Source organism: Vipera ursinii (assembly GCF_947247035.1).
Source record: "Vipera ursinii genome assembly, chromosome: 1".
NCBI lineage: Eukaryota > Metazoa > Chordata > Lepidosauria > Squamata > Viperidae > Vipera > Vipera ursinii.
The window spans coordinates 35,684,390-35,702,957 of record NC_139512.1 but is presented as its reverse complement, the minus strand read 5'-3'; the positions used below and the strand labels follow the sequence as shown (position 1 = coordinate 35,702,957).

The 18,568-nt window shown below is 38.6% G+C and overlaps 1 protein-coding gene across 1 annotated transcript in view; it reads right to left on the bottom strand.

Moving 5' to 3' along the window:
• The window catches only part of BEGAIN (brain enriched guanylate kinase associated), a gene marked incomplete at both ends in the record, with an annotated part of 188,722 nt that extends 170,653 nt beyond the window's left edge, over positions 1-18,069 (bottom strand). The window contains 2 exons of the mRNA XM_083349077.1: positions 17,101-17,129; positions 17,986-18,069. Coding sequence (XP_083205203.1) covers positions 17,101-17,129; positions 17,986-18,069 — 113 coding nt within the window. The remainder of the gene's footprint in view (positions 1-17,100; positions 17,130-17,985) is intronic.
• Between the last annotated feature and the right edge of the window lie 499 nt (positions 18,070-18,568).

Genomic DNA, 18,568 nt, shown 5'->3' with positions numbered 1-18,568 from the left:
GGTGTCTGCATATTATACTCTTGTGAAGATGCCAAATACAAGCATCCAAATACAAAAGGCATATGACATCAGCATTCTATCTCTTATAGCAGGAGTGTCAAACTGCCAGCCCACGGGCCGGATGCGTCATGACAAAACCGCACCCCATTGCTGGCAATGGAAAAAAAGTCGTGATATGTTGTAACACGTCACATGATGTTGTGAGTTTGACACCCATGTCTTATAGATTTTCCACAACTTAAATTTTCTATAATGTCACAATGCTGCTCTTCTGGGATATTGTGGGATATTAAAATGATTCCACTGCATCTTATGCATTTTTCATACAGCCCAAATTAATCTTATATCAAACAAATAATGAAATATTTGTGTAGGTTTAAAAATTAAAATTCTTTAGAAGTTTTTGTAGTTAGGACTTTAATGTTTATGTATAAATCATGTTTCTTATGTCAGTAGAAAATTGCATAGAACTAAGAAAATTGTTGTGATTCAGTATGCCCTTTCATACTTTAATTCAGTTTCAAATGGCCTGAGTAATGAGGGAGAAGGCAGATAATAAGGTGTAGACTTGCATTTTGCAAAGTATGGGAAAGGGTCACTTTATCTTAAAATAGAAAGGAACATAGATCAGGATTAATAACCAAAGACGGGCAGGAGAGTTAAGGCTGAGTTAGACTGACTATGTTATTGTCAATATAGAGTTGGATTTTTTCCTGCCTAAGTAAATGCTAAGTAACTTCATGACTGTTGATGCATCTTTCCTATCTCCTATATAATCCAAAACAATGCCTCTATAAATAGACATCAGCAAATGGAATATACAGAAATCAAATTGTCTATATTATTGCTAAAAGTAGTAGAAGAACCCAATTATACCCCCAAGAACAGAGTCAGGTATGGGCAAGTTCTAGTTAAGCTAAAGAAGAAGAAAACCATTCAGTTTACAATATGACCATGAGCCTATACTAAACTTTTTTGAGAAAAATATCAAGTGTTGCTTTGAAGAGTTGCTTTTTATCAACCTTATTGATAGAAAACCGGAAAAATATGGGATGATCTTAAGAGGTTGTTAGGGATGAATTAAGAAACAAAAGAAAGCAAAGAGGATGTCAGAACAAACCATGGAATACAACTGCTGGAAGAGAGAAGAACCAATACTACAATAACATCTGTAAAGACGCTGAAGATACAAACAGATATGGAAAAACAAGGAAAGTCTTTTAAAATACATCTGATCTTTCAACATTCCAACTTTGAATTTGTGTGCTAAAGAATGCGAATGGACTGATACAATAACTGGTTCAAAGCAGATCAAACTAAGATGAAAGGAGTATACTGAAATCCTGTAACATGAAGATGACAACACCCAAGATACCTGAGAAGATATTACCTACTAAAAAGAAGGATGTTATTACCAAGTTGGAAGGCCATACGAACAAATAGAAAACCCATAGAAATATGGCAAAATATGGCTAGAAGAATTAGTAATGTTTCTAAATAAGCTATGTCAGCAAATCTGGAGAACCACACGGTGGCCAGCAGATTGGAACAGATCAATCTATATCCCAATATAAGAAAGAGATTTAACAGAAGGTATAAATTATTGAATTATAATTTCACATACTAGCTAAATAATGCTTAAATTACAGCCTAATGTTGGAAGAAGAGATGCCAGATGTTCAAGCTGGTTTTGGAAAAGGCTGAGGAATATGAGACATTTCAGATGCATGGTGGATAATGGAGAAAGCCAAAGAATATTTTTTAAATAACTGTGCTTAATTATTTAAAGTTGATCACATCAAGCAATTGAATGTACTTAAAAAAATGGGACCCCCCAGACTACCCAATTGTCCTCATGAGAAACTATGTACAGGCCATGTACAGCCAGAACATGGCAAAATAGACTGACTTCAGGTTGGCAAATGAGTCTAATAATGCTGTATACTGCCTTTTTACTTATTTATTTATGTACTCATTCATTCATTCATTCATTCATCCTGTATGCTGAATATATGAAAGGATTGAGAGAAGATGAGTGTGGTTTTACGCAATCATTCCTGAAGTACATGCTGTTTTGTGAGCAATGAGTGCTTACTACTCAGATTGGTGGTCTTTTGCTTATTTTATTACTTTGGTCAAAAAATGTTCAATAAAAGATAAACACAGCCTTGAGTCAAGCCTGATTCTTGATAACTGCAGAGACATAACTAGGCATTTGTTTTTGGAAATGGTATAGAACTTATTTGGCATTCCTATCTGCCAGGATGGTTTTCAACTTCTCGGTCTATGTTGTACCCCTGGTATTTGCTATTGGTCTTTTATCCATCCAATTTCTCTTGGCACTTGAAAAAGTTGGCATTCCTGCATATCCTGTGTGAATCTAATGATATTATAAAATGCTAGTCTATATTTTATGACTGCAAATGTGCTGTATTTATATTAATATGCAGAAGAAACTGTTGTGAAGTAAAGCCTCTTATACCAACTCATTATGCTAGTATAATTGGCTGAGATGTTTGATCACCTAACGAACAAAGCAGTATTCCAGTTTCTGTGAAGGAAGAGAAAGCTGTCATATGAAATAGAATTGGTGTAATGTAGCTCAGCAGACTGAGAAAAAAGGATCCAAAGGAAAGCGAAGGAAAGTGGGGAGGATGCTTGAGAAAAAGAACAGAGGAAACATGATCTAAGCAAACAATTTCTGAGAAAATTCACACAATTAAAGTAGAGGAATGCTAGATTTAAGTCTTGACACAACTTCTTCATTCTGTGTAGAAGTTGTAGGAGCCATGGTGGTGCAGTGGTTAGAATGTAGTATTGCAGGCTAATTCTGCTGACCGCCAGAAATTCAAAACTCATGATAACATCACATGACATCACCACCACACAACCATTCAAAAAGCAAATCCAAACCCACGATAACGACACACAACCACAAAACAGAAACCTAACTACAGCTGCAACATCAGCCACTTTAAACCCCTCTAAACCACACAATAAGCAAACTGACACCCACTATAAAAACATGGCACCACCACAAACACGGAGCCGAACAAAAGCAGCACAACTCACCAGTTCAGGTCTAAGGCTGGCAGCTGAGACCAGCCCATCCACTCAAAACACATCCCCACCCAATCAGAACACAGCCCCCACTCAAAACACACTCCCACCCAATCAGAACACAGCTAACCCCCCACCCAATCAGAGCACACCTCCACCCACAGACCACACCCCCTCTGGCAGTTTAAAAAAGAAGAAAAAACAGCCACTACCACACACTTCTCTCAGAAGAACGAAGCTGAAGCCACCAGCCTGAGGATGACGGATGAGATTTCGTCGAAACGTTGCCCTGATACCTCCAATTCTACGTGGGGAAAAACCCGAATGACCAAATGACCGAAAAATGACCGAATGACCATACACATACACACATATAGACACACACACACACACATATATACAGTATACACACACACACACACACACACATATATATACATACATATACAGTATATATATACATATATATATATATATATATATATATATATATATATATATATATATATATATATATATGTATGTTTAGGATTCGTTATTTAATAATTGCATTTACATTGTAGACAATGAATCAGAGACTCTTCTTTGCTTACCAATACTTGAAATGCCACATTTTGCACCTTTCAATGGCATTTTGAGCATTTTCTCCATACCAAGCCTTGTTGAACGTAGCTAGTTATGACTGTTGCTTGTACAAACGTTTGCACAGTGACATCCAGAATTACAAAAAGAGTTTTTTTTCCTCTTTAGCTATTTGCGAACAGCTTCTACACTCTTAAAGATGACTTTAAAACAGTATTGCACTGAAAAAGGTGCCAACTTTAAAACTATACTTTATAACTGTGTCTTGAACTGATATTTGATCTACAGTTTAGACATTAGCAGTTGATAATTAGTTTCATGTGCCAATTTTTGAAGGTCAAAAGCACAAAAGCTGGGTAGCCTACCGGCATGTGGTACATTTTTTTCTTGGTTAAATAACACCTTAATCAAACTACAACCTTGGCTGGCCAATAGAATATGCTAGTTTTGCACTGTCACCATATAGTGCCATGTCAATGTCAAAATCTTAGTGGCTGACCATTTCTCTCTATCTTCAAGCACTGCTTTGCAACAGAACCAGGTAATTTAATTGGCACTGGTTTTTAATATAATGCCTTGACTTGGAAAGAAAACTGTCAGTGCTTTTGAATTATCAATGGAGCTGCATTCTGCATCCCAAAATGGTTTATTATTGCAGATCTTAGTCTGAAATATTTATATGTTTCATATTTGCTGCTCCTTTTATATTCTAGCTGAATCTGCGCAGGTGGAACAGATGTGGTCTTCAGGTCATATAAAACATAGTCTGTGGAGATAACTGTGCACAAATAGTAAGCTAAGAAGTATAGCATTCACTACGTTTTTTCCCTCTATCTGCAGGCAAAATCTGTTTCTGACTTTCTTCAACTTTCTATTTTTCTCTTTCCTTCATCTCCTCCTAACATCTATAGACAAAAACCAACTGCGACAAGCTCTGGTATTAAAAAAATATTCAGTACACATACTGCTAAAACTATAGTACTTGTTTTCTTTGGACTCAGCTACCTGATCTCAATCTCTTTGTGTTCTACGTGATTACTTTCATTTTTACGGTTGTGATAGCCACAGACTAGAATTGTAATTGCATGTATGAAAAGAAATATTGAAGCCTGATGGAAGTATCAAGTATCAATATGTTCAGTGTTCCTGGAAGATAATAGTTTGAAGAGCCAGCAGCTCTAGCTCTGGAAATATAAGATGTACTTCAATTCTGACTGAGTGAAGATGACTGCAAGGAATATAAATCCTTTCATTCGCCACCATTCCATCAGAACTGAAGAAGCTTCTTGGATAAGAAGCAAAACGTCTTCAAGGAAAAGTCCCGTTGCCTTTTGAAAAAGCACCTTTGGGATGACCTCTCACAGTATTGTCTAATATCTGTGTATATTTACTTATGTTGTATGACAGTAGTATTACTATTATCCTTATCTTCTTTACTACCCCCTTATTGGTATTATTATTATGACTAATATGATTATTAATACTCTGTTGCTTTATATGTACACTGAGAGCTTCTGCACCGAAGACAAATTCCTTGTGTGTCTAATCACACTTGGCCAAATAAAGCTATTCTACTCTGTTCTGTTCTGTTCTATTCTATTTCTATTTCTATTCTCAATAAAGGATAGAATTCTATTACTGCCGATTATAAACCATGTATATGGATGTTGTTCAGTCCCACCAGATTTATTCCTTAAATGTCCCTTTAAGAAAAACAGAAACCTTAAAGGAGAAGATTCTAAAGGCAATCCCTTGGCCTTGGCCTTAGAACTGATAAGGATTACAGTCAAAAATTACTGGGCCAATTCCTATTGGGCTGATGGACTTGTAATCAGTCAGCAGTGCTAATTTTCATGGAGCTCATCCACATGGAGATGTCCTGTCTGCTCTGTTTCTGAAGCTTGTCAGAATTCCAACAAAGCCTCTAACTGGAAGCCATGATAGATGGAGAATAGTCTTCACATGTTTCTTCCAGATCAGATATGGCACTTAAGAGTTTAGAAATATTTCCGAATGACAACTGTCTAAAAAAGGTTCCCAAGTACAACCTGATTCCCCAAATATAAATATATTTAAATTTAAATATATTTTACTGCAATGATGAATTCTACCTCATCTGGGAATTCTGACATGTTATTATCTTAGAAATTAATGAAGGAGACTATTTGTAGCTCAGGGTTGAAATGAGGGGTCCTTGCTGCTCTTTGAGCTTGCTTGTTTTCTTGCAGACATTTCATTACCCTAACTAGGTAACGTCATCAGTGCTAGTAAGGAGTGCTGTTTGCTGTCAGTTTATATTCTGGTGTCTTCCCTGTCTGGGTGGGTGGGAGCAGTCTTAGGGATTCTTTGGTTGGGAAGAGGAAAAAAACTCCAGCACCTCTCCATCAGTAATCACCACTCAGATCAGCATAGATTAAGTCCAAGGTCAACTTCAGACCAACAATCAAGAAAGCAATATCCCAGTCAAGAAACGGACAAAGGGCCATTAGTAAACAGCGCAACCAAAGAATCCCTAAGACTGCCCCCAACCAGACAGACAGGCAAGGCGCCAGAATATAAACTGACAGCAAACAGCACTCCTTACTAGCATTGATGATGTTACCTAGTTAGGGTAATGAAATGTCTGCAAGAAAACAAGCAAGCTCACAGAGCACCAAGGACCCCTTATCTTAGAAATTCAATATATAATTACAGGATTTAGTCTCTTACAATATATCTGTCACACGATTATTACGAAGTCAAAGGCAGGTTATAGCACAAAATCTGCACTAACTAAATTGTATAGCACCAAATAATACAGGGACTGAAGGTTTTGCAAGCAACAAAATAATCCCATATGCGTTTTATACTGTCCTTTGACAGGTTAGTTACTCTCTGACTTGCAACTAAAAACAAACCATTTATTGCTACTAATTTTCAATCATTTTGTATTGGCAAGAATAACAAGTGGGAAAAGCATGGAAAGCATGGGTTCTTACATTCTTTTAACCAGTTTATTATAGGAAGCATACAATACATACATTCTCTGTGTAATGAAGCATTCTGCATGCATTTCTTCTTTCCCTTCACATTGCATCTGTGAAGCATAGGGTAGATTGTGCATTTTCCTCTGTAAGTTGTATGACCAGGAGGGAAAAAACAAAGGGGCTCAGAAAGGAACACCCAGTAATATTCTGGCCTCTTTTATTGAGAGAATTTTTCAAATTTCCATTTTCTCTTTCTTTTTTTAAGTTATTGTTCTGATGGGCTGGCAGATCAAAAAATGTACATATAGACAAAAGCCTGAGGCCCCTTAACATAATTCCCTTCAAACATTTCTTCTGATAGGTGTTGTAAAGAATAGAAAACAGAAGTTTTTTTTCTATTCTATTCTATTCATTCTCACCAATATTCACTTCACAAACAGTGCGTTTGAATGGAGCCAATGCAATCTGCAGAAAGTATTGATCCTTTTACTCTGTCTTGGGAATCACAGGATTAGTAGATGTTCAGTTTTGCGAAATGAAACCTGTCTTGAGCAGTAGATACATTTGATATATATTACATGTGCTAGCAGTTTGTCCTAACTTACTACAATTTGAGTGTTATTTATTTATTTGAAACATTGATCTGCCTTTCATCAAATAGCTCCAAGAAAGTAACAGAAAATATTAACAATATGTCATTAATGTTTTTAAAGTAAAATAAAATATATCATAATAGTAACCCAGTGAAAAAGCTAGAGAATTTCTGAAGTTAAACATTTCTGAAAATTTTACAAAAGTAACTTTTATCTAGAGCTTGAAGGGATTGTAACCTAGGTGTAAGCTGCACTTCTTATGAAGGTAGTCAGTAACTTGGTCATTACCTTCAAAAAAGTCCTTTTTTGCTGTAACAAAGTATAAAAGGGAAGCTTAAAGAAGAGCTTTAACAAAGTAATACAGGGAGTGCAGAATTATTAGGCAAATGAGTATTTTGACCACATCATCCTCTTTATGCATGTTGTCTTACTCCAAGCTGTATAGGCTCGAAAGCCTACTACCAATTAAGCATATTAGGTGATGTGCATCTCTGTAATGAGAAGGGGTGTGGTCTAATGACATCAACACCCTGTATCAGGTGTGCATAATTATTAGGCAACTTCCTTTCCTTTGGCAAAATGGGTCAAAAGAAGGACTTGACAGGCTCAGAAAAGTCAAAAATAGTGAGATATCTTGCAGAGGGATGCAGCACTCTTAAAATTGCAAAGCTTCTGAAGCGTGATCATCGAACAATCAAGCGTTTCATTCAAAATAGTCAACAGGGTCGCAAGAAGCGTGTGGAGAAACCAAGGCGCAAAATAACTGCCCATGAACTGAGAAAAGTCAAGCGTGCAGCTGCCAAGATGCCACTTGCCACCAGTTTGGCCATATTTCAGAGCTGCAACATCACTGGAGTGCCCAAAAGCACAAGGTGTGCAATACTCAGAGACATGGCCAAGGTAAGAAAGGCTGAAAGACGACCACCACTGAACAAGACACACAAGCTGAAACGTCAAGACTGGGCCAAGAAATATCTCAAGACTGATTTTTCTAAGGTTTTATGGACTGATGAAATGAGAGTGAGTCTTGATGGGCCAGATGGATGGGCCCGTGGCTGGATTGGTAAAGGGCAGAGAGCTCCAGTCCGACTCAGACGCCAGCAAGGTGGAGGTGGAGTACTGGTTTGGGCTGGTATCATCAAAGATGAGCTTGTGGGGCCTTTTCGGGTTGAGGATGGAGTCAAGCTCAACTCCCAGTCCTACTGCCAGTTTCTGGAAGACACCTTCTTCAAGCAGTGGTACAGGAAGAAGTCTGCATCCTTCAAGAAAAACATGATTTTCATGCAGGACAATGCTCCATCACACGCGTCCAAGTACTCCACAGCGTGGCTGGCAAGAAAGGGTATAAAAGAAGGAAATCTAATGACATGGCCTCCTTGTTCACCTGATCTGAACCCCATTGAGAACCTGTGGTCCATCATCAAATGTGAGATTTACAAGGAGGGAAAACAGTACACCTCTCTGAACAGTGTCTGGGAGGCTGTGGTTGCTGCTGCACGCAATGTTGATGGTGAACAGATCAAAACACTGACAGAATCCATGGATGGCAGGCTTTTGAGTGTCCTTGCAAAGAAAGGTGGCTATATTGGTCACTGATTTGTTTTTGTTATGTTTTTGAATGTCAGAAATGTATATTTGTGAATGTTGAGATGTTATATTGGTTTCACTGGTAAAAGAAATAATTGAAATGGGTATATATTTGTTTTTTGTTAAGTTGCCTAATAATTATGCACAGTAATAGTCACCTGCACACACAGATATCCCCCTAAAATAGCTATAACTAAAAACAAACTAAAAACTACTTCCAAAAATATTCAGCTTTGATATTAATGAGTTTTTTGGGTTCATTGAGAACATGGTTGTTGTTCAATAATAAAATTAATCCTCAAAAATACAACTTGCCTAATAATTCTGCACTCCCTGTACTGCCGATGCATGGATCATGGCGTGGGTGTGTGAAAGCCCTAATAAGCAGGCATATACATAGAATAAAGGCTACTGCTAAGCTTGTAAGCCGCCCTGAGTCTTCGGAGAAGGGCGGGATATAAATGGAATTAAAATAAAAAAATAAAAAATAAATCTGCAGTAGAGGGAAAGAAAAGCAAGCAAAAGAATGTCATTATCACATAACACCATAATTTATATATCTGTCAGATGTCACAATACAACTTTAGCATCTCTATGATGACATCACTGCATATGTGCCATCATGTTTATCCCATTGTGATTTATTATGGGTGCTGTTGCTTCAGACTGAAAAACTAAAATATGTTGTGAAGCACACATGAACACTGACATGTAATATCTCCTTGCAACTGCTTAAAATAGGTGCATCTTTTCTCAGGATCACACATTATCTCTGCTGTTGAGTGTGTTCCTTGGAAAAGATACTTGGTTTAAAGGGTTGCAGACAGGAGCTGTGTACATACCTATAGATGGGAACCCAAAGGATCATTTTTGAATCATTGAAGCATTGTCTATCATGACTGTTCTTTAAAATTTAGTGCAAATGTCTTAACCAACCTAATGCTTTTCAGATAGAGTATGTTGGACTATAATTCTCATCTCTAAAGGTATATTTTTTATGGACATTCCCTGGCTTTCAACTCTTGCAATTTATTTTAATGGATTGTTTTTATCTGGCTTTCACTGTGAAATGTTTTTCAGATTTAGGATTTGAAAAACTGCAGAGAATGAGAATTGAGAAGTAGTTAGAAGTGGTATAAAATGCTTCAATATACTCTAATGGCTGGTGATTATTTATTCATTCAAAATATTTTTCAACTACTTTTCTAATTACAAAGTATCCAACATTAAAAAAACAAGATAATTAAAAATGGAATTAAATATACAACCAATATCTCTACCAACAACCAATCATAAGGATGAGCTTAATAAACTTCAGGTGATAAAGTAGTTCATAAAACCAAAAAAAGGTACCCTAAAGATCCATCCATCTCCAGATAACAGCCTGGTTTTCAAAACCAATAGAAACACAGAAGGCAGCATCTATTTTTACAGCCCAGGCATGCTGACTGAGGAACTCTGGGAGCTGAAGTACATACATCATACAGTTGCCAAAGTTAAGAACATTGATCTAGAGGGTACACACTGAAGGAGTTAGTGATAGTTTATGTAACTGAGAATGATCACAGAGGCTTTTTCATAAAAATGTTCTATCATTGGAACATGGTTCTTCCCCATATGGTACATGTACAGGTAGTCTTCAACTTATGACCGTAATCGAGTCCATAATTACATTGTGACAGTCATTAAGCGGATCACCATGTGACTGTAACTGATTTTATAACCCATTGTGAAATGGTTATTAAGCGAACATCACAGTTGTTATGCAAATGCCACGGTCATTTAGCAAACCTGTTTTCTGCAATTGGCAAACACACCAAATGTCAGGACACTGCAAACATCTGTATATGGACGCCAAACTGCCACATGCCCACAATGTGATCATGTAATTATGGGACATGTTTGTGTGTGGCCATTGTATCTTTGAAATCGGGTTCTAAGTAGCTATGGAGAGGTCAGTCAAAACTTTGAATGGCCACTAAACAACTGGTCATTAAGCAAGAACTACCTGTACCTACTTTTTCATGGCAATACATTCTCTTTCTGTATACACTAAGAAAGAACATCTAATGCATTTCTAAAATGGACAACATTTGCATGCTAACAAAGAGAGTTTTCAGCTACATGCAAAATGGTAGAATTTGCCTTCAGCAGGTTAGCCAGATGATCCTATTACATAAATACTTCAAAAGCAAAAGGAAACAACAGCTAAGTTGCAGGTTTAGATTTGGTACAAAGATTTATCAGGTACAAAAGTCACTTCAATGAATTTAAAGCAAAGTTGGTTTACTTTTGTGACTTTCATCTCACAGTATGGCTTAACTATACTTGTTTTAAGAAAAAGCTTTAGGATAGATTGCAGATTTGGGGAGGAAGAAAAATGCAGCAAATTTAAAAGTTAAACTACACCTTTCACTTCTGCACTTTTCTAAAGTGCGGGTACAGGTACAAAATTAATTTAGTTAAATGAAATATAATAGACTTTTTTGGTTTTGTAGAATATATGAACTTTCTGATATACTGACCACATAGCAATGATCTTATAATGAAGTTATTCTGTGTCACTAATTCACATTTACCTATCAGACCCAACATAATTGGCATATATTTCATATTTATTTGTACATTATAGAGTATGCATTTCCAATCTTCTGAAAGGAAATGCATAAAACATTAGGCATGTATTGCCTATCAAATGGTAGTCAATCTCTGACGAGGTACTGTCATGCTTATTTTTACACAAACATTTCAATTTTATTTTAGATGACAGTTGCTTTTAATTGTATGAAGACATGTTACCACCTGACTTAATTTTAAACAATCCTGTTTTCCATAAAAAGCACATAACAATGTCTATTTGATCTCACTTCAATGTTGTACAGCTCTGTATCTATTTCTGCGCAGACACAAAGCACTTGCTTATGCAATCAAAAAGAGATGATCTTATCTCAGATAGAGAAAAGAATTTTGATTCAAACATAACTTCTAACATCTTGTAACTTCAAGAATATTCTTTGACAATGACACAGGTCCTGAATGCTTGGGTTTGGGATAATTTTTCTGAATATTTCTAAGCATGTAAGCCGCCCTCAGTCTTCAGAGAAGGGCAGGATATAAATGGAATTAAAATAAATAAATAAATAAAAACATGCTGAGTTTTGTAGGTTCAAAGTTCTGGCTCAATTCTTCAACTTTTGAGATTCTTCTCTACTAAAAGGACATTGCTTAGGATTCTGGGATGATAAAGTTAAGAAATGTCTTTCTTCCAGGTTTGCCAATTGAAATGTTGCCACAAAAAACCCAGTAACATGGTAGCTGTTACTCCTAGAAAAACATTAGTGTAAAATTTTGTTAGCCTTTTACTAAAAATTGGTGCATGTCACCTTTAGGAACATAACTGGCTTTTTAATGAATCACCCAAAAAGAAGCAAAACAAGGAATAGATGGTAGGGACAACTAACTATACAACGCAATCTTTGGTTTCCATTCTCTTTCTATTTTAAAAGCTACCCTTCCCTCTCTTTTTTCAAATGAAAAAAGTGCATTGCCTTCTTCTCATATTGGTTTGGTGGAAGAGGAGGAAATAACTACTGGGAAGAAGAGAAAGGTGAGCAGTGCAAGGAAACAGCAACAGCCCTCTTATCTTTTACATATATCACTAGGCATAAACTAGGGGACTGAAGACCCAATTTCTTTCTCTGAAAGTCTTAAAGCAACCTCTACTCCATTTGCATAAAAATGGTCGCAGGTTTCAGAGGAAATAGTGGCCATCTCAGCTCTTGAGTTAGGAGAAAGTTATCTACTCCTACAGGCCACTATTTTATTAAAGTATTTTGGGATCTCCAGCAAGCAAAAATGTAGCTTAAAGTTAGAATGGTTAATACAGTATATTTGCCAAAGTACAGGTCGTTCTTGATTTGCAATCATTCATTTAGCAAGCATTTGAAGTTACAATGACACTGAAAAAAGTGAGGTCTTCTAGTCACAAAGATTTTATGTGGCCTTTCCTGACACAGTCGTTAAGTGAATCACTGCAGTTCTTAAGTTAATAACAGGGTTGTTAAGTGAATCTGACTTCTCCATTCACTTTGCTTGTCAGAAGTCACAAAAGGTGATCATATGACCCTGGGACACTGCAACTATCATAAATATCAGTCAGTTGCCAAGTGTCTGAATTTTGATCATGTAACCATGGGAATGCTGCAACGGTCATAAATGTGAAAAATGGTCCTGTCACTTTTCTCAGTGCCATTGTAACTTTGAATGATCACTAAATGAACTGTTGTAAGTCAAGGACTACCTGTATCCAGGACTGCACAAAATAAATACATAGGTGGAATAAAAAAGCTGAAATCTAAGCATCTTAATTCAGGCATTGTTTTGCCAATACTAACCTATTTTGGCCTAAAACTATGTTCTGGATGATTTCCCCCCCCCCCCCCAAAAAAAGAAAAAAAAGTTTGTTTTACATGGGTATATTATAGAATCAAAGGACTGCTTCTGGCCAAGAATGCTTGCTATACAGAATTATGCTAAGATCTCAGAGGCTGGGCACAAACATTGTTCCTGTTCCCATGAAATCTGAGAATCAAGGCCTTCCCTGACATTTTATGGAGATGTTCAGGCCCTTTGGTAGAATGGAGCCTGATTATCTCAGCTTGCAATCCCACAAATATTTATCTATGTTACTCAGTTCAATCTGATTTACTTTTGAGTTGATATGCCTGAGAGAATGCCATTGCAAACAATGTTTACTTCTGAAGTGATTACTCCTTGGAAAAAATGTCATTTATACTGCCCTCACTTGTTTTCTTAATTGCCTTGACTTATTAAACACTAAACCGTGAAATCTTCATGCTCAATGGATGATTACTGATTTGGAAGGGATAAACATTTAACTAATTTACTAAAAAAAAAGTAGTAACAGTTTGTGATGCTGAATAAGAACAAAAAAAGCAGTTCAGTGTAAGGGTTAAAGGCAGAGCTGTACAAATCTTCAAAAGAGGAGCTTCAGACTGCCCTAGGATTTATCAGAGACTGGTTTTCTTAACTATTAAAGAAGATGCATCATTTTCTAGGCTCATGCAACTGCTTCAGAAAAAGTTCCTGTTAGTCTCTGCTCGTCTGGGGAGAAAAAAAAATCAAGTGTCCATGCATCCATGTCCAAGTGCAAACAATAAGGAACAGCTTCTGAAGCAGCCTCACCAGCCGTTAAAAGGTGAGATTGCTTTAATGATTCAAAAGGAAGTGCTTCCACCAAACCAAAGAGAAAAATCTTTACCAAAACCTTTTGGGGCTTTGCTGATAATTAATCTTATCAACCATCATAGTGGGGGGGGGGAAGCCACTGCTGTGTTTAGACATCTATTATTGAATGTTTAAATATATATTAGTGCAAGGCAAAGAAACTTATCATTCCTTTTATCATTTACAATTCTCATTCAATTTGGTGAAAAAGGAAGTTGCTTCAGACTTTTGAGAAGATAAATTTGAGACAAGTTTTCATAAACGGTGTGTGGTATTCTTGCACCAATTTAATTACAAGGTATCCAAAGAAAGTGTGCAACTATCCTGTCTTCATTGTACAATTCTTTCTCCAGTGGCTTGAAACCTGCCTGGCTTCCCACTTTAGTTAAATCCCAGGGGGGGATACTGGCAAGATCTCCTTGCATTGAGCTTTTCAGGAGCATTGAGTTGCAGTCACTGCTAGGGAGAAGCCCTGATTTTGGGAAAGGGCTGGAAAATTCCTCTTTCCTCTGGAGAAATCATCTATCAGATTTCTAGGACCTTTTTGTTGGCAGAAAATTCTAAGATAGATAGATAGATAGATAGATAGATAGATAGATAGATAGATAGATAGATAGATAGATAGATAGATTGATTTATTTCTTGTTATCCTACAAGGTGGGGGATCAGTCTTGCAAGAGAGATCTCTGGGGAAAAACATGCATAGCTATAAACTTACTTTTCTGATGCTTTTCAAACAAAGGGCACAGGTAGATGGAAAATGAGAGAAAAACAAGAAGGTGAAGGATGCCTACATGATTCTTACTTGAACAGCTGTCACATTTCCTTTTAAATGCCCCATTCAGGATTCTTTCATCTTTATTTGATGTTCTCCAACAGACAGAAAAGCCACATGTGTGAACTTAAACAATAGCATTTCTCTTCATTTTTAGCATTAGCACACTTTTACTGATAACCTAGCTGGAAATGAGAAAGTGCTAAGGCGTTGTAAATGGAAGCTCATTGCTAAAACAAACAAATGGTAATCCAAACATCATCATAAGCCTAGGATATATCCATGCCCCCCTCTGTTTGGTGAGACAGCGCCAAAGGCAAAGTATTCTCAGCAGGGATTCGAAAAGTTAGCTGGAAAGCCAAGAGAGAGGTGAATGTCTTTGTATATCCAGAAGCAGACTGCCAGCTTGTGTTTGAGAGGAACAATTCCCAGTAGAACTTACATGCAACCAAGGTAACACCCCCAAAACAAGTGCAGGATTTTAAGGGCAGCCCCTTCTATCATCCCAAAAGGCATATTTGTGTTCTCAATTACTGGGATATGAGAAAACATACAAGTACTGAAGATCTAGGCCTTCCTATGGTTTATACTGTTATAGACTGTTTTAACAAAATACCCACAAAAATCATGACTATGGAGACAAGAATCTATTTATTTCAAAAACATTTCTAGCTTAGTAATTATGACTTAAATCCTTTGTACTGACATCCTTGAAAAATATCATTTAGCTCATTCCTTTCAAATCCTTTCATTTTTCATAATTCAGTGTTGGACCACATACAGTAATTTACTCAAAAATATTGACAAAGTTGTTATTGGTACAAGTAATTAACGTTTAGGGATATCATGACAAATCATACTGCAATATATTTACTGATTCCCTTAAAGTCCTCTAATGAATATTCACCGAGACATTTTCCATCAACTTAAGAAATGCCAATCTTCAATTTCTATGGCTCAAAAGAATAGTGAATGAACTTCACACACAACTACTCTAAAATCCTTTAAATGTTCCACTATGGCATTTTCCTCCAATCACATAAAAATAAACTAGTCCATTTTTTTCAAGCTAAATTCTCAAAAACAGAATCATTCACATTCTTCCAGAACTCAGCTCTTAATTGACTTCGGCTGTCTTTTGTTTAGAAGGTTGGCCAGCTTAATGGAAACCCTTTCAATACTGAAAAATCCAAAACCATTGGATATGCTGCCTACAATGCTAAAAATTGGAAGAAATAAAGCTAGTAAACCAGAATCCTAGAAAATAACCCTCAATGTTAATTATTTAAACAAAATAAATTATAAATTCCACTTTGTTGTTCACATCACGAAACTAGTTTACTCCAATATAAATCATGTAGTGTTCAGTGGGGCTTCCTCCCTAGTAAGCGTAGACAGGATTGCTTATATATATTTAAAACACCTTGCTAGAGCTGACAACAATTTAACAAGGTCTTATGGCCTTTATCTAAGGTGAATTAGTTACTGCAAGACATACAAGAAATTTCCAAAGCAGACTTAGCAGTCAAGACATGAACTGGAACACTTGTCTTCTTCCAATTGTCATCTCCTCCTTGACTTAAAGGAGGGAGTGACATCCAGAAGAAACTTCCACAGGCAGACAGCATTTTGAACACAGAGAAAACAGCATTTTTTTTTAAAAAAAAGAGAGATTGCCATCACTCAAAAAACATAAAACATAAAATCAGATATTAGTGCTGCAACATTTACACTGAAATGAACATTAGCAATTAGATGATTTGATGCAAAGATTTTTTTTAAAAAGATGAATGAATATTACTGGTAGCTTTACCCCCCCACACACACACTCCCTCCCCCCACCCCCACCCACCCCTGCAGCCCATCCCTTTCCTGGGCATTATTGATCTGGCTTTTCTCACTGAACAGGGAACGCAGGCTCTTGTAGCCAAACTGAGAAGTGGTGGTGGTGGCGGCTACTGCATTTGTTTAAACAAGTGTTCCTCACATCTTGGAACAGAAACATTTCAGCCTGCAGAGAGGCAGAGATGCTCCTTTTGCAATTATGTTTGCAGAAATACATTCAACAGCAGCAGCAGCAAAAAAAAAATATGAAGTGGCTCCTCACTCATTCCCTGCATCCCATTTGCTCCTCTGGTACATCAAAGCAGGAGATGCAGTGCATGGCAGAGAGCACCAATGCTTACTGACAAGAGAAAGGTTCTCTCATACACCCAAAGACTGACTTCAAAGAAAGAAACGTGTATATGTGTGTGTGTGTGTGTGTGGAGTGGGGAGATAGTTGGCTTACCTTATTTTCTCCATCTCTGCCGCAGAGGCCTATAAGAAATCAAACAAGGAGCAAGTGAATGGCAAGGGAGCGAAGAGTTCCCGGGGGCAGATTAATGCATAGTTCAGGCTATATACCCCAAGGACTGCTGCTGCCGGCCAGTGACTCCCAAGCCCACTGCGAACGAAGGCTACGTCTTGGAGTGAGCATCAACACGAACACAGAGACAGACACACACACGCACGGGCTGAGAGACTGAAACTCCAGCAGAACGCAGCAGGCTGCAGAAAAGACGCCGGCCACCCAGGAGGCCTGGGCAGGCATGGAATGACTCAATGTGGAGCGCCGAGGAGAGGCAGGAAGAGAGGGAACCGGCTGCCAGTAACAGGTTACTGTGCCGCTCGGGTGCCAGGAGAGAGAAACTTGAAATCGCAGGGGCAGACCCGAGCAGCAGCAGCAGCAGCGGCAGGAGGAGGAGAAGGAGAAGGGGGAGGAAAGGAAGGACGGAGGCAGGGAGGGACGCGGTAGAGCCAGTGAGGCTGCCGGCTGGAACCATCCAACGGTTCAGCTTCGTTGGAAACCGGAGATGTTTGGCATGGACTCTTGCGGGCGGGCGCGCGCGCGCGCGTGTCTTTTAATCGTCACGTTTCCAAAGATCTCGACAGATGGAGTGCGCATAAGCCTTGAAACTCGGGCGGAGAGTTTCAATGATCAGCGGTTCTTTCCCCCCCCCTCCCCCGCCTCCCGCCCCCGTAATTCAGTGCCTTTAAAATTAACAGCTCTCTGCATGCATTTCTCTCTCTCTCTCCCCCACCCCCATTCCTTCTCTACCGCTTTCCTTCCCGCTTTGCAACGCCGGCACCCCGCTGCACCAGCCGCCTCCCTGCCCAGGCTTGGACCACACACCTCGGGGAAAGTTTCGGGGCGCGCCGTTAGCCTGAGCCTCCCCCTCTCCTTCTTCCTCTTCTCCGGCTTGCAGCCCACGGACATGGCTAGGAGGAAGCCTCTCTTCACCCAGCGGTTCCGCCCGTTCCCCGCAGAGCCGGGGAGGAGAGAGAGAGCGAGGCACACGCAACCCTTTCGCTTCATGTTTCGCATCCCGCAGCCGTCCGGCTCTTTGCCTCCCGCAGCCTGCTCCTAACCTGCCACCTTCCAGGTGTGCTGGACCAAAACTCCCCACAGCCCTGACCGGCGCAGGCCACGCTTCGGCCGGGGATGATGGGAGATGTAGTCCGGGACGCCGGGAAGGCGCCGGGTTGTGGCGGTGTACGGAATCGGGACAACGGGAAGCCTCCTAATTAACCCGTTGCTTCCCGATGAAGCCATAGAGCGGGACTCTGGTCTGCGGCGAGAGGAAATGCCACTATCCATCTGCATATTACATCCAGAACCTTTCGTCCCAGTTTTGTGAATTAAGAGAGTAAACATCACAAAGCAAGCTTATCAACACACATTTTTCCAAAAGTATCTTGGGCTCCCCTTAAGCTTC